We start from the raw sequence: 25,101 nt of genomic DNA on the forward strand, positions 1-25,101 counted from the left end.
AATCAGTTAATAGTTGATGTTGGCAGATAATTTCTATGTAATGTTTATGAACATGGCTTCCATATATAAGCAATTTACACATACACCCATCATTTTATCAATAAGGCCTAAAACCCATTGTTTCCCAAATGTGTAGCATCACATATTTCCCACTACAAATAGAATGCCTAAACAATATCAAACTGCAAAGGTGTTGAGGTTGAATAACCTGTGTTTGGTTAGTTACGCTCATTTACCAGCCCTAATCCAATAATCATGTGCATACTCATGGGAAAGTATATCCGCACTACAGCAAACATGCAATGCCAATGTGCAAAAGCATTGACATGGATCCAAGTGTCCATAGTATACAAGCATCCTTGTCTTGCCTGAACAATGAAATAACATTCAAGTACCACACAACAACCAGGAAATTAAAAACCAATATAACAGCATGGTACACGAAAAATGCATGGCACAGTTTTTAAACATGAAAGCTAAACTCTTATCAGAAACATTAACTAATCAATTAATTAAAAATAGAAAAAGTTGGATGAAACACGTGTAGATTGCCTAGATGGGCTAGCCGTTGGGTAAGCATACAAAGCATGAAATGAACCTTAGCATCTTGAACTATGATCGGCATCTCAAACCTTTAATTAACATAGGAATTATGCGAAGGCAACCTTTCTTTTTGTTTTTGTTTTTCTTTTCCTTTTTTTTTTCATGGCAGTCGAAACCATAGCAAAAATCGAAACCCTTCCCCTTTTCTAATAACAATCTGGAACCCCCAAAATAATCTACAGAACCCTACTCCGCATGTTCGACTCAAGACTGATCAACCAAGAACTCCCTCAGTGTATCCCTTTGCTCGGATGTCATAGCTACCGAAAACCCCAACCCATGAACTTGGGTTTTCTGGCAACCAAGAATCAATCGAACCCTCGGTTCTTTTTCTTTGACAAACCCTAATTGCACACTGACTTCATTCAAGACCTACAGAAAAAGGTACAGGATCCTACTTGTTCCGACGAGAGGAGGTTGCTGCAGCGAGAGAGGCTGAGGAGGGCCAACCACGATGGTCGACCACGGCGTCGAAGCTCCAGCAACTGCAGGGCATCATCGATGGCTTGCGCAGAGGGAGACAAGAGAGTGTGAGAGAAAGAGGGGAGCGGGATGTGAAAAGGGATTGGGACCCCCCCCCCCCCTTGTAGGAGGGGCGACCCCCGAAATGGAAGGAGGAGGTGGTTATCTTCCCGCCTTTCATCTTCGACAGTTGTGCCCAAAAAACCCCATGTTAACTTTCACGATTTGGCGTGTTAGGGTTCTGAACCCTAACACGTCACTTTATCGGGCATCCCCTTATCGAGTAAATTTGTTTTTTTTTTAATGTGTTACTTACCTGGTACGCGGGGCGCGACTCAGGTCTGAACCCGGGACCCGGTGCAGATTCAATGGTTATTAGAGTTCGCAAATTTGGACCCGCTACCCATTGCGAAGTGGATCCATAGGCTGGGTCCAAATGGATCCAACCGTGGATCCCTTACATATTTTTATTAAAAAAATTTATAATATTATATATATATATATATTTCAAATATGATATTATTTACATATGGATCCAGGATCCGAAAGGTGGATCCCAGGCTCATAACACATAAATTATGCAAATTTACGCATAAAATTTGTGGTTATTACATCCTTTCTCCCTAAAAAAAATTTCGTCCCTGAAATTTCCAGGAGACTCTTTGTCCTGAATAACCTCCACTTATTTCTATTTCTCAAAATGGCCCCATCTTTTCACAGAAGACCCAAACATAACCTCAAATCAAGGTCTAGAATCTCTCACAGAGTGGCCCTTCTACCCACAAAAGACACAAACATGTCATTATATCGAGATTTAGAATCAATAACGATCAGTTTCTGCTACAACTATATGCCAAATCTATTGATTCCTGACAAGCTATCTCCATCAATCTTGCAAAAGGTCCACCTTGTGGAATGGAACAAAGGGAGAGAGATCACCACTTCATGGATGAAGTATGATGAGTTGAAAGAGCAATTTCCACCACTATTGGCTAGTGGACCAGCCAATGGAAGTGTGGTGGATTGATACATCCCCACTTGATGGATGCAAAATCAAGGGAGTGCTCCGTTAAGCTTAACCTTGAGCCCTTTGTAGCTTGTTTTGATTTTAGTAGTTTGCTTTAACTTTTTTACTGTAGTTGTCGACTTTTTGACTTTGTAATTTGCATTTCATTTCATTTACTTAGAATTAGGGTGTATTTGAGTCAAGGGACTTAGCTTCATGCTTTTGAGTTTGATATAGACCCATGATCCACTCCATGGCTATAAAAGCCTACTTGGCGCCATTTGCAGTTCATATTGAAAATTGAATTTGAGAACTCCTTCTTAGCCCCACTTTTTCTCCTGCTTTTCTAATTATTCTTCTTCCTCCTTAATTCTCTATTAATTTCAGACTTCATTCAAGTGAGTAGAGCATTTTCTCCTCACAATTGGCGAGTTGAGATCCTTGATTACATAGCTAACTGAGTGTTCTCCTACTTGGATTTAGCTAGCTGATTGGAGAGATCAACTGTGTTGTAATTTCTGATGAATTACAAACTTAATTACGATATAGGTCAAGATTAGAATATGAATTTGAATATTAGATGATCAATTGCAGTAAATTTGATCTGTACATAATGGAATTCATAAAAATCTGTTAATCTATTGGGTGATTCCTCATCTTCGACTAGTCTAAGGTGAGATCCAGCCAAAATAACTCTAATTTTGGCTTCTCTTATGATTTAGTTAAGATCCTTGTGCATTTTGCTAGATCACACTTTGATCTACAGATCTGAGCATTCACACTCAATAATTCACGAGAATTCACTTGTGGATCGAGCTTCTACGGAGTTCTCTACTTGGATCTCATGTTTGGTGTGAGTTTACTACTTTGATCTGATTTTTCTATGAAAATTCCGGTCGTCTGATTGTCTGAGTATCCCAGAACAACTATCAGAATCCCGTGACTCCCATGCATTTTGGTATGCAGTAGAGTTCTGCAATTTGTGGAAAATTCAACAACTTTCCATTGCGATCCCAGAGCGTCTTGGATGAGTTAGGTGACATGCAAGTATTTTTTGGAAAGTTCATGTGTATTTTTATGACATTATTGGCATTGGACTGATTCTATCAGGAATCCAGTGATACAATAGCATTTCCAACGATTTGTCTGAACTTATACTATATTCTGTAAACTGCACATAGGTCTGACTTTGAGAGCTCATGCCAGACAATTCACGCATTCTCTTAGTGTGCATACGGGTGTGGAGTTAGATTTGGATGTATAGAGCAATACCATGGGTGGTGCTTGGCCAAAATTGTAGTTTGGGTGGGAGCATTGCCATAATTGTGATCATGTAACAAAATTGCTCTGTTTAGTAAGTGTATAATCTTGATATTTTTGCTCAATTTGAGAGCATTGTATCCTGGGATCTATGTATTATCTGAGTTTGATTTTTTATGTATTTTTTAATTGTCATACAAAGACTCTGTATACGAAATTTTACTTGGAACTGAGTTGTGTTTTGAGAGATACGCATGTGTAAATTCAGGTGTAAATAAGGTTGTATTGTTTTCTGTTTTTGCTATTTTGTATTTTTGTTGGAGGGGTTGTAAACGTCCAATTGTGGCTGAGATTTTTTCAAAGTGTCTGTAATCCTATTGAGGAGGTGTGTTTACTGCTCAAAAGCACTAAGGCCAACAGATCTAAGCGGAAGAATAACATTGAAAAGTTGGGGCTTTAAGAGACATAAATCGGCTAAAGTGTTTGATAGTTGGTTTTGAATTTTATTGCTTCAAAATTACAAAATTCAAGTGGGTTGTATCACCTTGTGCGCACAGTTGTGGCACATGGGTTGTGTGTGTTGTGGTACTGCTTGCAATCCCAAGATTACACACCGCTACTCTCCACAAATTTTCGCACATAATCTGATAGCGCGTAGGCAGTTCACCGCAACTTGCTGCACAACAGCGTTACACAAACAGAAATGCATCAATACACAGGCTGGGCTTCCTGTTTCCAATATCAGTGCTCTTCAAGCGCGTACACAACACCCTCGGTACAGAGTACAATGCAGCATGACTCGCACAATGCCCGATCTTAGCCCAGCCGGTTCAGCTTTGACGCACGAGTAAGGTTGTTACAGAAACAATAAACGATTGTGCGTAATGACGAGCTAATTGCTGAGCGCAGCATTATACGACATGGAGTGCGCTCAAGGCTCTGTCCATTGCAGTTGATGACGTTCATGCAATTCAAGCATTATAGAAACAAAATTCAGATTACTTATAATTTTATGAAAATTCAGAAAGTTAATTCAATTCCAACGACTTAGTTGTGGGTCATTTAACAACAATCGTGATCATCCAAAGCTCAGTCGATTGTCGAATACAATTCAGAGAATGAGCATTAAAAGAATCAAGCTCGATTAATGCTTGAATTGAAATTATGCACAACAGGAACATGTCAATGCTTTTGCGTTTGAATCAATCGATGCCTAATTCAGTAGAACATGATTTAGAGTGACGTATCAATTAGGAAATGCATTAAGTGTAAATGCACTTATCTCTTTTTAGATTTAAGACGATCATGAGCTCTGTAATTAGCTTAGGTGATACGTTTGGAGCGTGAATCAAATTTCAGCGAGCTGGATCAATGAATCGACTAGCAGGAACTGTAAATCTAAGTTGCAGGAAAGGCTCTTCAACAGCTCATGCGTTCTCTACAATTGATGGAATGACCGAGACATCAATTCCACGATCCTTCACCTCAATCAACGATCTGATCTATTAGAAAATGAAATCAACACCTTTGACCGGATAGATCTGATCTTCAGGAAGGGATTGGCTGTAAGAATGACGTATGATCTGCAATTCAATCTCTGCAAATCTTCATCATGAATTTCTCGAGCTTCAACGTGAAGATGGAAGGGGAAGAAGAAGAATGGAGAGATAGGAATGACGTGAAATCCTTAGAAGAAGACGAATGCTCTATCCAAGACCCAATCCTCACCAAGTGAGGCCCAAAACTCCTAATGGAGTTCGATTTTATTGAATTCCCAAATCAGAATACAAGAGATGCATTTTACAAAGCTTGAACCCCCATCTGAAATCAGAAGTCAACACTTGGCTGACATGGCACCTAGGTGGACTGGGTCAAACCTGATGGCTCTACCTATCTAATCCTGTTGTTCTAGCTCACCCTAGTTGACTAGGCCCTGGTGCATCACACGTTGGACGTGCCCTGCACTGTTGAATATGTGCATTCAGCTCGCTGAAGTGTTGTACGTCGCTTGCAAGTGGGTGCCCGTCTGGCCAGGTCCCTCCTCCAATGCTCATGTTGTTCGTGGCTTGTGCATCGTGTACTGCGTATGTGCTAGGCGAGTGTGCAACACCTGTGCCTGCGGCTGTGGCACCTTGTGTGCATAGATTGAAACACAAGAAATCAACATTGTCCATATTATATAAAAAGTTAGGATGAACCGATTTTACACACTAAAAAACAATCTAAATTTTCAAGTCAGGTCAGCTGGTTTAACTCGGGCCAATTATGAGTTTGAACTTACCTTGGCTCGGTAGGCTTTTTACAAGAATGAGCCAAGCTTTCATGATTGGCTTGTTGAGCTCGTCTACCAGCCCTAGACTGCAAACAAAGAGTGTTGCACTTTTGGGCACATTTGGAAGCAAGAAAAACTCTCATAAGAAGAAAATTTTTTGCTTACGAGAAGTTTTGATATGAGATTTTTTCTAAAATGAAAAATTTTTACTTGCTTGTGTGCATGAAAAAAATTAAATGAAAAAATATTAGAAAAGAGAGAGAGAGGAAGGGAGTGGGTGGTGATGGTAGTGGCAGAGACCTTTAAATCGCATTCTTTGCTCTGCATTCAATCCAGAAACCCTAGGATAAGGTGTTGCTCAATGGAATTAGACGACGACGATCGATGGCAAAAATAGCAGTCTTCTGCAATTGTTGACGGTGGTTTTGCTCCCATTGGCTAGAGGTGATGCCCTTGCGAAGATCTCTGAGAAGAAATAGGCGAAGAGATCAGAGATGCTATTGATGTCGCCGGTGGAGGTGAAATTGTGGCCTCGTGACCTTCTAGCCGTCCATAACCGGATTCCCTACACGAAATTTTTGGATCTGAAGTCATAGGGGAAGCTCAAGCACATTGTGAAGCTCCCCAACTTCTCCTCCAGCACTAGCCAGAGGTTGTGCTTGTCGCCCTTTAATATTCTAGGGTTTTGAGGGTGGTGATTTTGATGAAGGATCAAGACTTGAGGTTCCGGGAGTCGTAGTATCAGATGAGAATCGGGTCACACTCCGTGAAAACGTACACCCCTGTTGGTAGCTAGATTGAGGTTGTTGAGGGTGGTGGTGGTGGTGAGATAGATGATGGTGGTGATGGTGAGTGATTGTGGTGGTAGTGAGATAGGTGGTGGGGGAGTGGACCTTACCATTTTCTCTTACTAGAAAACATTCCTCTGCCTCCTTTCTCCCTCCTTTCTCCAGGAACGTTTCTTATAAAAAAGTGTACTTTTTAGAAAAATACTCACAGAGAATGTAATATCTAGTATTTTTTCATGATTCTTAAAATTGATAAATATGATTTTTTAATTACAAGTTCAATTAAAATAATAAAAAACATGAAAAAAATATATTCTTTTATAGTGATGTCAGTTGGGTCTGGGTGTGGCCCAACGCCCACTAACAAAACTTAGTTCAGCTAATTATAATTTAAGAAATTTTTTATTTTTAACATTTAAATTCAAGAAAAAATGGAGCAAAATTCGGAAATAAAATTCATGTATGAGCATTGTTAGATGTGCCTCAAAAATACTGATCGTGTTGGGGGCATGTTTTTTCGAAATTGGATCACGGTTGGGCTAAAAATCATTTTTTTTCAAAAATAACCTGTTTCTATTTTTTACTTTTTCTAGATTGGATCGAACTAGATCCACTCCATTTGATCCAAGTTAATATGGATCTAGACCCAGTCAATTAAATTTAAAGTGGATTTTAAAGTTTTAGATATGGATTTGGATCTTGGATATAGATTTATATCCAAAAATCATCCATGACCAATTTAAAACTTTAAAATCCACTCTAAATTTAATTTGGATGAGGCAGAGTTCTATTTAGGGTAGAACTCTACCCTATAGAGTCTTCCAGAGGAGGGCAACACCATCTGAAATATTCTTTAGAATATTAAATAAAATAAAATAATAAATTAGATAATTAATTAAAAATATTTAGAAGAGGTAGAGTAAAACTCTACTCTCTAAAGTCATCTAGAGGGGATGTCACCCCCCTTCTAGATTAGGATAACTCAAATAACAAAAAAGAAAAAAGAAAATATTATAAAAGGGGGTTGGTTTCTACCTCTCTCTAGAACTCGTATTTTAGAGAGAGAGAGAAAGAGAGTTAGAGAGAGAGTGAGGTAGAGGAAAAAAAGGAAAAATCTCAAAATCGTGTGAGGAAACATAGAAAAAAAGAAAAAAAAAGAGAATAAAAGAAGAGAAAAGACAAGGAAGAAAGAAAGGAAGAAGAAAAATATATTTTTCTCATACATCCATCGATTTTTTTTATTTTTTTTCGCTTTTCAATCAAGGTATGGGTTTCTCTCTAAGTTCGTATAAAAAAATATGTTTAAATTGATTTATGTATAGGTATCAGAGGAAAAAGGAGAATCTGATTTCAAAACAATATATATGTATATGTATTGTCCATTTTATATAGATAAATGCATATGTATATTTGTTCATATAGATGTCGATTTCTCTATTCCATGTGTTTGAAAACATATGTAAATATATATTCAGACCCATTGATCTTATTGATTATTGTACATGCATATTACTGAATTCATGGTTCATGCATCAAAAATATGTGCATGCTATATATTTTGTTGGTCTTATTGTTGATATATTTAAAGATATGCATGAAATTTTAGATTGTCGATTTTCTTTTAATGGCCTTACATGCCGAATATATATATATATATAGTCTTGTCGGGTTTTTTTGTTCATACAGTTGAATATATGCATGCTCCAGTTAGAAGGTTGGAGAAATGGGAAAATATATTAGTTAAAAGAGGTAGGGGTAGGCCTAGGAAGACTTGGATGGAGATGATAGGAAAGGATATGAATGCTTTGAACCTCACCGAGGACATGGCGTTGGATAGAAATGATTGGAGGAAAAGGATTCATGTGGAAGACCCAAAATGAATTTCTTTTTTGGTTCATATCGCTGACCCCAATTGTTTTGGGATGAAGGCGTAGTTGTTGTTGTTGTTGTTGTACAGTTGAATATATGCATACAACCATGGTGATGAATTTTCTCTTTAGCAGGTTTCTAAAAGCATTGTACGAATCAGTTTTGCTTTGCTCATGCTTGTCAACATATCTGGACAGATCTATCGACTGCATGTGTTGACAAATCTGGCTTTGATCTATTGAGTTTCATTAGTGTGCAGATCTGGTCCAGATCTGCTGAATATATATATGCGAATCTAATCAGACTTGTCGAGTTTCATATGTATGCAAATCTGATTAGACTTGTCAAGTTTTGTATGTATACAAATCTGATCAGACTTGCCGAGTTTCATGTGTATGCAAATCTGATCAGTCTTACCGAGTTTCATATATATGCAAACCTGATCAGACTTGTCGAGTTTCATATGTATGCAAATATGGTTAGAATTATCAAGTTTCATATGTATGCAAATCTGATCAGACTTGTTGAGTTTTATATGTATGTAAATCTGATCAGACTTGCCGAGTTATGTATGCAAATCTGATCAGACTTGTCGAGTTTCATATATATGCAAATTTGGTCACACTTGCCGAGTTTCATATGTATGCAAATCTGATCAGACTTGACGAGTTTCATATGTATGCAAATTTGATCAGACTTGTCGAGTTTTATAAGTACACAAATATGATCAGACTTGCCGAGTTTCATATATACGCGAATTTGATCAAACCTGCTGAGTTTTCATACATGCAGATTTAGTCAGATTCACCAAGTTTAGGTGCACTAATTTTGATCAAATCTGCCTAATATATGATTATTTTGATTTCGATTCAGATCTGTTCAGCTGCATGCCCATGCATTCGAATGTGATGTTTTGATTCATGTTAGCCAAATTAAATGCTCATGCATCTGAATAAAATATTTCATTTTATGTTAATCGAAATACGTATCCATGCATTTGCAAATAACTATATGTTTCAACTTTATCTGATGTGCAGCCAACATGTTGTACATGTTATACATATGGTTCTGGTGGTCTGGCCGACCCATGTACATGATTACGATCGTGTACATGGATTAGCCAGCATGCTGAAAGTGTGTCTTTTTCAGCATTAGCTGACCCATGTACATGAATTTAGTCATGTATATGGATAAACCCTAGTTGTTGGCTTGATAAAAAATTTCTACATAGTTGATTTAGTACATGAATTTGATCATTTACATGTTTAAGATTAATGTATGCATTCTTTCTAAAATGATACATAAATATGATTTTTGTTTGATCAACTTGCAATTGTGTATATCATACTTATGAATCTAAAATTTATTTGATGTTTACATAACTATGATCATATTCTTGTTTGGATGTTTATGCATAAAATTGATCATGATAATGTGTTCTGCAAGCATCTATTCACATGCATATGCGTTTGGTTTTATATGCATTCATTTTGTAATAGAATATGTATTGTGAATATGTTTTGAAACAATGAATGTGTTGCATGCTCACTAAAATTTTACAAAAATGGATAAACTACTTTTGAGATGTGTTAGTGGTCAGATATGAATCACTGTGGGCCGTGTAAGCCACAAGCATGTGTTGCACCAATTGTTGATTTTATTTATGCACTGTAAAATTTATTTCTAAAAATGATTGGTTTTCTAAAATTAATTATACTATTAAATTGTATGGGTGAGGGCTTGAAATTGATTTTGTATGTGGATTTGCAAAATGGTTCTTGTGTGAAGAACTTGAAATTATTTAAAAAGGTAAAAGAGACAAAAAAATGTAATAAAATCTTTTCCTTGATGTCTCTTCCACAACGTGAGAATTTCGGATGATAGTCTTGGGAGACTGTGAGGTAAAACTCTCTGTATGATTGTGTCCCTGAATCCAATATCGTGGTTCACCTACCAGCCACGGTTTTAGAGAGATTTCAGCCACTTTGCTTGGGGATGATGACGCTGACTTAGTTGTAGTTTTGGTATACCAAAAAAGTTGTGTCAATGGTTAGGAATTTTTATTGATGTCCCGACATTAGGTGAAGATTCCTAATATTTTGATGGAAGATAGAGATTCTTGATATCTGTCGAGGAACAAGTGTGAAACACAGTAATAAAATACAAATTGTGTATTAAGTTATAATTGAAAACATAACTTGAATTTCAGAAATTTGTGCCGCTTTGAGTATCCACGGGTTTAAGAAAAAGTAAAAATTAAACTTGTGTTCATTTAATAGGGACATGCATGCAAAACAACTCTGATAAGTAACTTAATAAGTTATTTATGTATGTGCATTGAATCATGCATAGTTTATTGTTCAACATTAGTTCATGTATTCATGTTTATTTTATTTCACATGATATTTGTTACGACATAATATTTGGTTAAATGCTTGAATGATAAGTTGATTGTGGTAAGTTATTAATTGTGATATTTCTCTAAAATTTATGCATGAATTGGTTTATGTTATTTCTTTACTGTTTGAATTTTTAGAAGAATTCATATAAAGGACTTTGGTTCTTATCTATTTTCTTAAAATTGTTTTACAGGCACAGATGCTCAGTGATGTCCTAATTAGTTGGTTGAATATTGCGAGCCTTGTGACTGGTTTTTTGTTTTGACAGGATGACTCATTTATGATATAGACGTTTTTTGGTCTTAATCTATTTTGATAATTAATATAAATTAATAAAGTTTGAATTCTTCTTCTTTTGATTCAATACACAATTTGGTTTGTGGTTTGGTATATTAAATCTGTGATGCCCCAGATACATAGGTGTATTTTTGTAATTGTTTAAAAAAAATCTACTATTTTTACGAGGGTCAGTTGGTATCGTTACAATTAATTTTTCTTTCATTTAGAAGGGTAAAAAATAATGTATGGATTTTCCACTTTGTATCACTTTTTCTACATTTTTTTCACTTTTAAATGTTCCCTTTAAGCAACATGACATGTTTAGTCACAATTCGGGCAACAAATGAGATGAAAACCAAGATTAAGTGTTCAAGCTTGGCTTATTCTTGTGGCGAGCTAAATTGAGTTCGAGTTCATAGTGAGCATGAGTTAAACAAGCCGAGTTCGAGCTCGCTTGTTTATTGAAAAAATACATTATTTTAGAGTTGAGAGAAATTATAAGAAAAAGATACATGTAACGTGTAAAATATATCTAAAATATACTTTCTTACTATCTAACTTCTAAAAGTCGAGCCGAGCCGAGCCGAGTACCTATTGTTCATATTCATCTTGCTGACTCTATTTTATGAGTTTGAATGAGCTCTTTACAAGCAGAAGATGAGCCAAGCCACAAGCGGCTTCCTGCATTAGTCATAATTGGCTCCACTCATCATGTAGGGCAACTTGTGAATGTCACCAAGTTGATGAAACATCACAAGTTCAAAACCTATAAGCGGTGTCTCTTGTCACAAGGTCAAAGTTGGGTGTACTCCCTTGTGGGCAGGAGAGACCTTAAGGGTTTTACTGACCGAAGGCCCAGCCAATATGCGGTCCTTGATTGGTGTTTTTTTCTTGGATTATAAAAAAAAAGGACCCATTCAAACCAGACCCGTTTATTGCTTTACTTTTTCGAGGCTGTACATAATTGGCAATGACAAAATTGGAATCATAGGTTATTCTGAGGATAGCGATGAGAAAGCAAATGATTGAGGGCTGCATTTGAAAAAGACGACCAAATGTCCGACGCACTATAATTAGCCATCTCTCTCTCTCTCTCTCTCTCTCTCTCTCACATCACAGAGCAGAGCGTTCTGGGTGATCGAGAAACAGAGAGGAGGAAATGGGAATTCCGGAATTCGATCCCCAAACAGACCGTGGAATTGCTCACTTGCGGTTTCCCTCCACTCGCATGTCCTATCTTGCTCTTTCCTCTCTCGTCATTGCAGTTAGGGTTTCGGAATCAGGGCAAAGCATAATGAATTCGTGCTAGAGGTCCTCAAATCCCCCTTTTCCCCAAGATTTCTACGGTCCTTCCTGGTAAAAGTTCCAACTTTTGGATTGCTGGTCATGGTTAAGTGTTTTGGGATTGAAAAATGACGACAATTGAGATGGAATGTTTGGTTTAGATCGTGAAAATTTTGCATGGCAAGTGCAAAACGGTGTCTGGGTCTCTGTGAAACTCATTTTTTTGGGTGATTGGTTGAAGGTCGCGGACGGTGCTGGAATTGGGATTCGGTCGTTTAAAGGACGCGAATTGTGCCACTATTTCAATGGAGTCGGTGTAGGGTTGGGGTAGTTGATGGTAGTTTGCGTGATTTAGGATTTGTGTTTTAGAAAATTCGATCTTCGACATGGAAACTATTTTGGCGGGTGTAATTTGTTAGCTCTTAAGGTGGGAAGGTAAAGATTTTGGTGTTCAGGGCGGAGGAAATGTATCGGTCCGCATCTATGACTACGTCTCGAGGCGGGGTGCCCACTGATAGCGGGGACAATGTGGCGACACTCGATCAGGTTCCGCGTTGGAGTGATGCGGAGCAACGCTCTTTCTCTGTCCACGACAGTGATGACCATTCTTTCTCAGACCCACTTATAGCCCCTTCAGGGCCGGATACTGGCTCTGTTGGGACGCTGTCGAGGTTTCCGGTCGATCACGATATCAATTCGAAGATCTATTTGTGGCGTGGCCAACCGTGGAACCTTGAGGTCGATGCAGTGGTTAATTCCACGAACGAGGTACGTGATCTATCTTGTTCTTGCGAGAGAAAACTTTTCCAACTGGCTGCTCTTTCCTTTTTTATTCTTTTTTTTCAATTGAATACGCTCGGCAATTGTCATGGCATGATTATTAAATTGAATACATATCTAGAAATGTATTTCAGAGTTTGTTTTATGGCTTCATGATATACTAATCCTCAAATTCTTTCTTGGTAGTGCTTTCAGTTGGTAATCATTCGTGTGTTGTATGAGAAAATATGGCCTAGTTGGTGGTTCATAGCTATCCTTTTTATTTTCTGAACTAGTAGCAGGTATATGTTTGCAACCACTAATACAGGTCATAACTTGTCATTCTGTTTTGAATTGGATACTCTATGGCCTCCGGGATTACTCTAAAGATGCTTTAAGTAGACAATAACAAGAGTATACACCAAATGCGAACCCTAAATTTCTGGTTTTGTGGGCTTAAAGAATTTCACGAAAATCATCTTATTAAGTGTCATAAATCTTTTGGTTTTGACTAATCTAAGCTTCTTTTTCTTTTCTCATTTGTTCTTGTCACAACTTTGCCTATTTAATCATCTTGTTCTAGAAATGGGCCTTGCCATCATCTTGATGAGTTCTTGTTGCTATTGAAGAATTTGTGTTCCTTTCTGTTTGGTGAGTTTCCTTGACATCTTGGGTTAAACATGATAAGCACTTATGAAGGATTCATCTAGGGTCATAATGCTACGTTCAATTTATAATATACCAGGTTTGCAACCACTAATACAGGTCATAACTTGTCATTCTGTTTTGAATTGGATACTCTATGTCTTGTATTGATTCATGGTTTTGGATTTGTAACTGCAAATTTTGATAATGAATTCACAGATCTCTCGCCACAAATTACATTGTGTTCCACTCTTTTAGAGGTGCAGCATGTTCAATATATGTAAGTAGGGCGTGCACAATCATGCATTCTTTTGTCAAGCAAAGTCGAAGCCCTAACACTATGATAAAGAGGAAACCCATCATCAGGACTACAATGTTGTAGGATTTGGCTGCGTTACAAATTGCATATCCTCCTGCAATTTGATGTCTTCTCATTGTCATGTTACACAAACATTGAAAGGATGCTGAAACTATCAACTAAAAGGCATAACTGTAATAGGAACTGAAACATGCAACACTGATTGCTAAGCTGGTTTGAAATGCTGAAGCAGTGGAACCCTTGTTGAGATTGAAGTTCCTACAATAATTTATGAGTCTTGCTATTAGTCCTGACAGCTTTTGTAGATCTGGGCTCATTGTGTAGGAGCTTTAAGCATATAAGGCTTTGTTTGGGAGCCGGAGATGGGAAGGGAGATGGTATTTAATGAGGGTTTAATCAATACCACCTACCGCCACTGGTGTTTTGGGAGATGAGAATGGTATTGAGAGTGGAGAAGGGGATGGAGATGAGCCATTTTCAACTACATCCTCACAGGGATGTAGTTCACAACTCCAGCCTCATCTCCCATTTTCTTGTCCACTCCCATCACCCTTCTCATCTCCTCTTCAACACCGGCTCCCAAACAGAGCTTAGAAGAATTCGTTGAAGTTCTGTTCATATTTATTGATTTTTGCAAGATCAAATTTATTATTTAACTGCAACGTGAACAAAACATGAGTTTATTAACTTAAAACATTTCATGGAGATGTTTTAATTTGATAGTAATCATTTGATTAACCATATCTTTCATCAATAATGATAAGAATATGATTACAAGCTGGGAATTGAAAATCTCGGATAGCGGAATAATTGATTTTCTAAGCATGCCATGTTTGGTTAATGTTCTTGTTTTCTTTGTACTTTATTTGCTATAGAAATAAGTATGCAGGAAGGAAAATGAATGATTGGATGCATCACCATAATACTACTCTGGCTAGTTCATGTCTTTCAGTTATGCTTGCTCTGTTGCATGTAATACTGCCTTTGCATCCGTACTGACCATTCATGTAACATGGTGAACTGATATGTTTGTTGGATTCATATAACTAGTTTTAATTTACATTAATTTACAGAGCTTGGATGAAGCCCACAGCACTCCTGGTCTGCATGCTGCTGCCGGACCTGGTCTTGCAGAAGAATGTGCCATGCTGGTAAGGTTGGTTTAATTGTATGGTTTGGGTACTTGTTGCGTTGGATATAAACTATCCTGGTCAATTTTTAAGTATATGTATGCACTTTCTTTCAGGGTGGATGTCAAACCGGTATGGCAAAAGTTACCAATGCATATGATCTTCCTGCTAGGTGTGTTCTCATATCATATTTTCTTCTTGTTATCTTGTTTGAGGAGTTTTGCTTTTCTATGATGCTTTAGTTGTTCCTTCAGTTGAATATTTTAATGCCTGAGCAGCTTTTGTGAAAATGTCTTCAAAGAGACAACGTGCACAAAAAGTGCCAACTCCTCAAAGAGTTACGTGCACAAAGGCACAAGAAGAACACTTGAACAAGTGTGCTCAAAAGCACATAATAAATCACCAATGCACAAAGGCATAAAAATAGGCAATCTTTATTGAATAATGGAAGAGCTTTTGCTCAAAGCTTAAAGAATTACAAAGGGGAGGACCCCTATTTATAATACATTGAATGGAGGCCTTGGAGGGGCTCCATATAGACGTTTGAGCCCCTCCAACGGTCACAATTGTGACCGTTGGAGGGTCCAAGGTCTATATGGTGGGCCTCCCAAGGTCAAAAAGAAAAAAGAAAAGAAAAAAAAACAAAAAGAAAGAGAAGAGAAAAAATATAATCATATTCCAAGAGGAATATGCGTAAAAAGGAAAAAGACACTTTTACCCTTATCGGGTATTACAAAAATTATATATAATATATCTCTCTCTCTCTCTCTATATATATCTAGAATACATTTTAACATCTCCTCTCAAACTTACAGTGTGATGACCGAAAGTTTGCCAAGAAGAAAATTAAATCTAGGTGCACCTTTATAAAGAAGTCAGTCAGTTGATATTCTGATGTCAAATAAAGAAGATTAATGACTTTCTTCAGGTATTCTTCTTTAACATAGTGGCAGTCCATCTCGATATGCTTCGTGCGTTCATGAAAAGTGTGATTTTTAACAATATATATTGCACTTTTGTTGTCACAACACAGCTTTATAGGGCCTAGAACACGAACACCCATATCTTCCAACAATTGCCAAATCCACACAATTTCCATGGTTGTAATTGCCATGGCTCGATACTCAGCCTTTGTAGAAGATAGAAATACCTTTTGTTGTTTCTTGCACCTCCAAAAAACTAAAGATTCTCCTAAAAAAATACAAAAACCAGTGGTGGAGTGACGGTTATTTGGGTCACTTCCCCAATCAGAGTCAGTTTAAGCAATTAAATTTAATTCAAAAGATGAAGATAAAAATATTCCCTTGTTTATGGACCTCTTTATATATCTCATAATTCGAAGAATGACGTTCATATGTACTGATGTAGGAGCATGCTGGAATTGACTAGCAACATGTACTGCATGAGAGATATCTGGTCTGGTAATGCTAAGATAGATCAGTGATCCAATAAGTTGTCTGTAAGGAGTGACATCTTCTAGAGGAATCCCATCATCAATCTTCATCTTTGATCCTACTACTTCAGGAGTTTCACAAAATTTGTCATTAGTAATTCCTGACGTGACAATGACCTCACAAGCAAGCTTAGATTGAGACAAAAAATAACCTCTGTGAGAAAAGACAACTTCAATGCCCAAAAAATATGTCAGAAATCCTAAGTCCGACATTTCAAATTTTGCTACTAATGTACAATTAATTCTCTTGATTCCTTTAACATCATCACCTGTAATTAACATATCATCAACATATAATAGCAAGATCACAATTCCTATATCAGATTTCTTTACAAACAAAGTTATGTCAGTATAACATGAGGTACATCTAATTTCTATCATTAAATTGTTAAAACGATTATACCAAGCCTTGGGAGCTTGTTTTAGTCCATAGAGGGCTTTTTGTAAGCGAAGAACTTTACCTTTAGGAGCATTCATTCCTGGAGGAACATCCATATAAACTTATTTGTTTAGATCATCATTCAAAAATGCATTTTTGACATCCGTTTGATATATGTTTCATTTTTTAATTGAAGCAATTGTAATGAGACACCTAACAATGACCATACGCGCAACGGGGGCAAATGTTTCATCGTAGTCTATTCCATATTCTTGACTATACCCTTTGACAACTAGACGAACTTTATATCTTTTAAGAGACCCGTCACTCTTAGTCTTGACCTTAAAAACCCATCTACATCCTATTGTCTTCTTACCTTTAAGTAGATCTTGAAATTCCTAAGTTTTGGCTTTTCTAAGAGCTTTGAGTTCACTTTCCATGGCATCCCTCTGTTCAATAATTTTTTTGGCTTCTTCAAAGTTTTTAGGTTCTACGTACAAATGAATGACACTAAGGTATGCTCTATATTTAGGTGAAAAGGATTCATAAGATATAAATTTAGAAGGAATTCTTCTAACTCTTTCGGTTATTCTAAGATCTAGGTTATTTGTGGAGGAAGGCTCACTCGATTCACTATATTTTCTCAATTGCACTTTTAAACGTATTTCTATATCTATGTGTGTAGATGATAGGATCACTAGATGTCCTTTCTTCGATGGGGTGATTAATAGTTTGATAAGAAGATTTGTTATTTTCTTTTATATTTTCATTATCACTAAGATCATTATATGCTAATTCATCATTGCTAGAAATATCCTCGTTTCTAGCTAATAACTCAAATAAAAATGAATTGTCCACGTTCTCTTTATGAGATTCACATTCTTCAAAACCACTAACATTTTTCAAAAAAGTTACATTTCTAGAAGCGTATAATTTATCATTTTTAATATCATAGCATCTAAATCCCTTTTGCGTTTCCGAGTATCCAAGAAATGCATAAGGAATGACTTTAGGTGAAAGTTCATTTTTGTTGGTAAAAACAAAACATTTACATCAAAAAATTCTTAGTCTACTATAATCGGGCTTATTTTGGTATATAATTTCAAAGAGTGATATTTTATTCAAATTCCAAGGAAGGCAATTTATAAGGTAGACAGATGCAATAGCCGCCTCAGAGCAAAACTTTTTAGGGATTTTTTGAGAAATGAGTAGAGTTCTAGTAGTTTCAACTATATGTCTATGTTTTCTTTCGGCTAAGCTATTTTGTTGGGGTGTTTTGGGATATGATTTTTGATGAATAATTTCATTAGTTTCAAAATAATTTTTGAAATCATTTGAGAGATATTTTGCTTCAGAATCGGTTCTAAGAATTTTTAACTTACCATTAAATTGATTTTTTTATCATCGTGTGATATGCTTTGAAAGTAAAAAAACTTTATGTTTATGCTTGAGAAAGTAGATCCAACAAAATCTAGAATAATCATTAACAAAAATAACATAATAAGAAAATCCTCCTTTATATACATCCGAATTTACAATTTCAAAAAGTTTTGTTGTAAACATAGTTCTTTGTTCAAAAGGTAAGCTTCTCATTTTTTTAAGAATGCAATCATTACAAGTGAAATCATCTTTACATAGATCTTTAACAAAATATAAATATGAGACCTTGACAATATTGGGATGCCCAAGTCGCTTATGCCAAACATTTATATCTTTATGTTGGGTAACATTACAAAAAGAGTGTTTTGAAATTCGAAGAAATTCTATGTAATAAAGATCTCCTTTCCTAGAGCCTTCCCCAATCAACTTCCCAGACCGGCGATTCTGTATCCAACATTTATTTGATGAGAATTTGATATCATACCCATGGTTCGATAGTTGAGAGACCGAAAACAAATTTAAATGTAACTTAGGTATAAATCTAATTTTAGGAATAGAAAAATTTTGGTTTTCAAAAATTTTAAACCCTTTAATTTCAAGAGAAGGACCATTGGCGGTTGAGACAAAAGAAGAAGATGAATTTTTTGTGTATTTGGAAAGAGAAAAAATATTTGGAGTCATATGAAAGGAGGCACTCAAATCTAAAAGCTAAGAAATCTTACCGAGATGGGCAAAAGTTGTCATGGCGGTCCCGGAGATAGATCTCTTGAGAAGAGGTTGGAGAGCTTCCATGATTTGATTTAGTGATAGAGATCTATTGTTGAATGTAGATGGTCCTTCCTCTTTATTTGGTTGAAATGTTGTGAACATGGCCACCATTTTCTTTCATTTTGGATAAACCAGTTTGATGTGACCCAGTTCTTTGCAAAAATGACAAATAATTTTACTATAGTCTCTTCCTTGGTATCTTCTATTTTAGCCACCATCTTCTCTTGCTCCTTGATTTTAAAACTTGTTAAAATGCGAGGGTTTATATGTTTTCAAGTTATTCCCCTGTCTAGATACGGCATATGCTCCTTCATTTTCATCTTTGTTTGGAGTTATAACAAGAACACTTGGATTTGTTTTACTCATACCCAATCGAGTTTTTTCTCCACTTAGTTTAGTAAAAACATCTTCAAGCGGTGGAGAAGTAAAATATGACAAGAGGGAAGATCTTATTTGTTCGAATTCGGGTCTAAGGCTGTTCAAAAAGTTAAAAAACCGATTTTCTTCCAATTATTTGTGTCGAAGCTTAATAGCTTCCCCACTCCATTTAGGTTTAAGCATAGCAAGCTCATCCCAAATGGATAATAATTCGGTGAAGTATTCTCTAATAGTTAATTTGCCTTGTTGAAGGGTCAAAACCCTTTTTTGGAGATAGTACTTGTGGGATAAATCTCGAGGTGTACATCCAATCAAGATATTCCCAAACTTGAGACGCTTTTTTGAATTTCAAAATATTTGCATTGATTCTAGTCTCAACCGAAGAGAAAATCCATCAAAGAATTTTATAATTTTTCATCTCCCATTCTTCGTGCCTTTTGCTATATTCTTCGAATGATTTTGTTCTTTCTTATTCATCGAGAACTTTTATTTTTCCTTTTTCCACTATAGCGATTTTTGGTTCGGGCTCCGGGATCGTACCTTAGATGTATTCCCAAAGACCCTTTCCCTTGATGTGAGCCTCCATATTGCCGGCCCAAACATGATAGTTTGACCCCCATTGAGTTTAAAACCAAGAAAAAAGTGAGAATCTTTTTCCGCCATGGAGAAGCTTACGAGAAAAAAGACACAACTTCAAGAATAGAAGCACTTACCACAACGGGTCTTTTAAGCTCACTTGATGTGGTGTGTTGCACTAGAAGTGGATTGCAACAACTCTTCACGCCAAAGAGTAAAGATTGAAGAAATAACACATTTTTCGAGGCAACCACCGGAGTGAGGCAAAATATGAGCTATTCTTTTAGAGACCAAGCTCTGATACCATGCGAAAATGTCTTCAAAGAGACAACGTGCACAAAAAGTGCCAACTCCTCAAAGAGTTACGTGCACAAAGGCACAAGAACACTTGAACAAGTGTGCTCAAAAGCACATAATAAATCACCAATGCACAAAGGCATAAAAATAGGCAATCTTTATTGAATAATGGAAGAGCTTTTGCTCAAAGCTTAAAGAATTACAAAGGGGAGGACCCCTATTTATAATACATTGAATGGAGGCCTTGGAGGGGCTCCATATAGACGTTTGAGCCCCTCCAACGGTCACAATTGTGACCGTTGGAGGGTCCAAGGTCTATATGGTGGGCCCCCAAGGTCAAAAATAAAAAAAAAATAAAAGAAAAAAATAAAAAGAAAGAGAAGAGAAAAAATACAATCATATTCCAAGAGGAATATGCGTAAAAACGAAAAAGATACTTTTACCCTTATCGGGTATTACGAAAATTGTATATATATATATATATCTAGAATACATTTCAACAGCTTTCACTTGTGTATAAAAGTTCTCTACTTCTCTTCTTTAAGTATATTAGGAGTGTTGAAGACATCTATGCTAGAGCAGAAGCAAGTGTTTTAATGGACATGATGATAAATCTTAGTGGCAGTCATAGTTGACTTGCACAATCACCAATATTGGTGTCACAAGAATATCTACAAGGATTTTTTTGAATAATTAACAAAAAAGTGGTTTTTAAAGGGAAAATTTTGGTAGCTTTAGCAAAGAAAAGAGATTGGTAAAATTATAAAAGTTGGAAAAATAAAAATACTAACAAAAGGACCCCTTCCGCTCCTTTTCTCCTCCCTCTTTCCTTATTTCTCTCGTCCGTTTCGTTTCTGGCTTTCTCTCCTTTCATCTTTTTCTCTTAGTTTTTCTTTCTTCCTCTTCCTTCCTTTTCTCTTTGTCTTCCTTCTTCTTGCTTCCCTCTTTCTTCTTTCTTCCTCTTGTGTTGTTCCTTCTCTCTTTCTTCTTTCTTCTTCTTCCTTCCCTCTGTCTTCTTTCATCCATCTGTTTTCTTTCCCTTTTAGTTGGGCCGTGAAAAAGGAACCCTTTGCTGACATCCTTTAAACCTTGCTTGTCATTCCAAATGTACCATTTAAACTTTAAAAAATGACATCCTTCAAAATGTTTTATAAATGACAGAAATGCTACCAAAACCCATTGTTATTGACAAAATCATTCTAGATCAGAATCTTGAAATCAATCTTTAAGGTTTTGAGAATTCTTCATTTTATTGAAACATTTGTTTATATTTCGGCATTGCGAAGCTGCATCATTTGTGATACTTGTTTCAAGCTGTTGCTGATTATTCCTACCAAGAGATTAGATTATTGTCTTAGTTGCAAACCTTTTACATGCTTATTTCATTGATCTTCTATCTTTATAATTAGAACATGGTCTCATCTCTTTGGTTATCTAGTTTATTTGTGTTATTAATATTTGCTCGGATATCTCAGGATGGTTATTCACACTGTGGGTCCAAAATATTCCGTGAAATATCATACAGCTGCAGAGAATGCACTTAGTCATTGCTACCGCTCATGTCTTGAATTTCTAATTGAGAATGGACTTCAGAGGTTGTTTGGTGGTAGCCCTTATTTCTTGTTCCTGGAACATGCAGTTATTATGTTACAAGCTTGTTTTGTGGTGGATGCCCAAGCTTATGGCATTTCCCCTTTTTTCTCCTTTTGGTAGTGCAGCATCGCCATGGTTTGTATATATACAGAAGCTAAAAATTACCCACGAGAGCCAGCTGCCCATGTAGCAATTAGTGAGATACCATTAACATCTTCACATTTTGTATTTATTCATCGACTTGAAATTTCTGTAGAATGTTCCTTTACCTAAATTATTTCCTTGGCCAGGGACTGTTCGACGGTTTCTAGAGAAACAAAAAGATAAAGTTAAAGCTGTTGTCTTTTGTACAACTACATCTTCTGATACGGAGATATATAAAAGGTGCTTGTACGGCAACTTGGAAACTCCTATAAGTGTGCAACTCTTTGATGAACTACAGGATAAAATGTTTTGGGGGTATTGCACCCTGTCAGTCTTTTGTTTTATGCCTTTTGGGGTATTACTTGTTTTTAATGTGTTTTTTTTTTCTCGGGCTTGGCCAAAGGAAACCCCCCGTCATCGACAGCACATTGGAAGGAGAGTGGATCCTGTAAAACGCTGGGTGAGATTAGCAATCTCACCCAGCGTTTACAACCACAAAACCCACCCCTCTGCAGGTCCCAGTTGTACTGAGCTACAGTACAGTGGGGTGGGTTTTGTGGTTGTAAATGCTGGGTGAGATTGCTAATCTCACCCAGCGTTTTACAGGATCCGCTCTCCATTGGAAGGCCTCTGGTTGGTCAAACCCTTGAGGTCTTCCCTGCTCACTGGGGAGTACTCCTAGTTTTGACCTTGTGGTTGGGGATGCCCCCTTTGGGTTTTGAACCATGTCTTCTCATGTCAGTGACAAACCAGGGTTGCCCCTAGCCAAGAAGGCAGAGCCTTTGTCGTCTGCTTCAAAATTTTGGTTAATTTCAGCCTTATATGTTGTGACAGGTTTGTTATTTGTAATCACAGTTGTCATTATCAATATGGATTGATGTTTGCGAGTCGTCTACAATAAAAAAATACTTTGTTTGTTGACATTTGACTTGTTCCATGCAGGCTGCTTCCACTTTACTTCCCCAGGGATAAACATGAAGAGGAGGTGGCAGTATCTAAGCTTCCAGCAGATGTAGGGGATGAAAATGGTGAAACAATTGTAGATGAACGTAAAATCAGAATTAAGCCTTTACCTGCTATGTCAGCAACTGTACCTAGACCACCATCACCTGTTGTCGATCTTCCTGTCAGTGGTTTTATACAAAGAAGGTTTGTGTTGTCTAAGTATTATATCAGTTAGAACTGGTTTCCCTCTATGTCACATGGGTGCGGGTGCGACACGGGTGCGGCACAATTTTAAAATTTTTGGACACGGGGACTCGGCAAAAAAAAAAAAAATATATATATATATATATATATATATATATATAAAATTTTATTTTATTTTTAAAATGCCACAGGTGTCTGTGCACAGTCACAGACTGTGACTGTGACTGTGCACAGTCTTTGCAGTGTGCACACTGCAAAGACTGTGCACAGTCACAGTCACAGTCTGTGACTGTGCACAGACACCTGTGGCATTTTAAAAATAAAATAAAATTTTATATATATTTTTTTAAATAAAAAAGTATAAAAAATTAGTTTTTTAGGGACATTTTTGGACTCGGTCAAAGTTGACCGAGTCCAAAATGTGGACGGACTCGGCCTGGACTCGTTGACCGAGTCCGACTCGGCGTTGACCGAGTCCGGGCCGAGTCCGAAGCCGCACCCGAGTCCGCACCCGTGTCGGGGCGTGTCGACTCGGGTGCGGCACCTCCTTAGCCGAGTCCGTGTGACATAGGTTTTTGGAAATATCATGTACAGGGATATCCATGTTCAGGAAGACCAAATGCATAGATATCCAAAGCCTCACGAAATAGATGTTTCCTGGACATTTTATTTGTTGACCTTGGACAAGCTTGTCTCTATAAATTTGTCTAAATATATTTGTTAGCCTCTTTTTGGTGAATGACACATCATGGAAAAATCTGCCACGTGCTTCTATGTCCTAATGTTACTTTAAACACATCATGATTCTGGATACCATCCATCAGCAGTGTATCCATTGCAGTTTGGTCACAAATAAATAAATAAATAAATAATATATATAAGGGAAATGAAAATCTACAAACTGGGCACTGTGCTAAATGAAATATGATATTTGATTTTTGGTGTTTTTTTTCGAAATTCTGACCTCATATATGTGTTCAACATGATTGATTTACCAGAAATCAACACTTGGATCATGCATTTTTATGGAAAAGATGGTATTTGGAGCCTTGGAGATTTATGAAAATTGTAGGCCGTTGATTTTTGAAACCTTATAAAAACCTATCCATGCATCGGAATCAAATGCTCAAAAAAGTGATTCCTATAAAAACAAGCATATAGATCACATTTGTATGGCCAGAATTTAGAAAAAACACCCAAAATCCCATAGGCCATAGCATGTTTCATTTAGCACCCTGCTCATTTTGTAGGTTTCCATTGCCCTATATATACATATATGTCTATATATATATGTGCTCTAATGAAAATACAAAAAGAATACAACTGGGTGCCTCTTATCGGCATACAAGAACACAAAAAATATACACAATCAAGATCACTTATGGGTCAATACAAAAGCAAAACCACATAAGCCATTTAAGGGCTAAATACAAGTAAAAAATATAGGAATATTATTAAGAGAATGCTTGTGAACAAGCTTAACATACAAGAGGGGTTTACACCTCGTATTTATACACAAAAGGAAGCAAAGAAGAGCCATTAGGAGCACTCCCAACAGCTTTATTCTAAGGGCATTATAAGGATTATAATGCCCTTGAGGAAAAGAATAAAATACATTAAAAAAGAAAACCCTAAAGTGCCCTCTAGGAACACCACTAATTACATAATGTGTAATGACCAAAATACCCCTAATGGATTCCACTTATTATTATATATATATATGTAAAAGTATCTCTAACAAGATACTAAGATCAAGACCTTAATATTCTTGATAACAAACTCGACACAACTCACAAATGCACAACGGCATAAAAAATATTGGAATCACTTTATTGAGCACTTGGGCTTTGACTCAAAGCCATGAAAAATACAAAGGGATGAAACCCCTATTTATAATCACACAAAGGAG

General features: G+C 36.7%; 1 protein-coding gene across 1 annotated transcript in view; it reads left to right on the forward strand.

Moving 5' to 3' along the window:
* The first annotated feature begins 11,990 nt into the window (after window positions 1–11,990).
* Window positions 11,991–25,101, forward strand: part of LOC149837629 (uncharacterized) — a 63,519-nt gene continuing 50,408 nt past the window's right edge. Inside the window, exons 1-7 of the mRNA XM_090006163.1 lie at window positions 11,991–12,990; window positions 15,019–15,096; window positions 15,192–15,247; window positions 21,782–21,901; window positions 22,025–22,095; window positions 22,190–22,283; window positions 22,986–23,192. Of these exons, the coding sequence (XP_089862289.1) occupies window positions 12,688–12,990; window positions 15,019–15,096; window positions 15,192–15,247; window positions 21,782–21,901; window positions 22,025–22,095; window positions 22,190–22,283; window positions 22,986–23,192 (929 nt within the window). The 5' untranslated portion in view covers window positions 11,991–12,687. The remainder of the gene's footprint in view (window positions 12,991–15,018; window positions 15,097–15,191; window positions 15,248–21,781; window positions 21,902–22,024; window positions 22,096–22,189; window positions 22,284–22,985; window positions 23,193–25,101) is intronic.

Source organism: Nuphar pumila, chromosome 5 (assembly GCF_984573655.1).
Source record: "Nuphar pumila chromosome 5, dmNupPumi1.hap1.1, whole genome shotgun sequence".
NCBI classification, from domain to species: domain Eukaryota; kingdom Viridiplantae; phylum Streptophyta; class Magnoliopsida; order Nymphaeales; family Nymphaeaceae; genus Nuphar; species Nuphar pumila.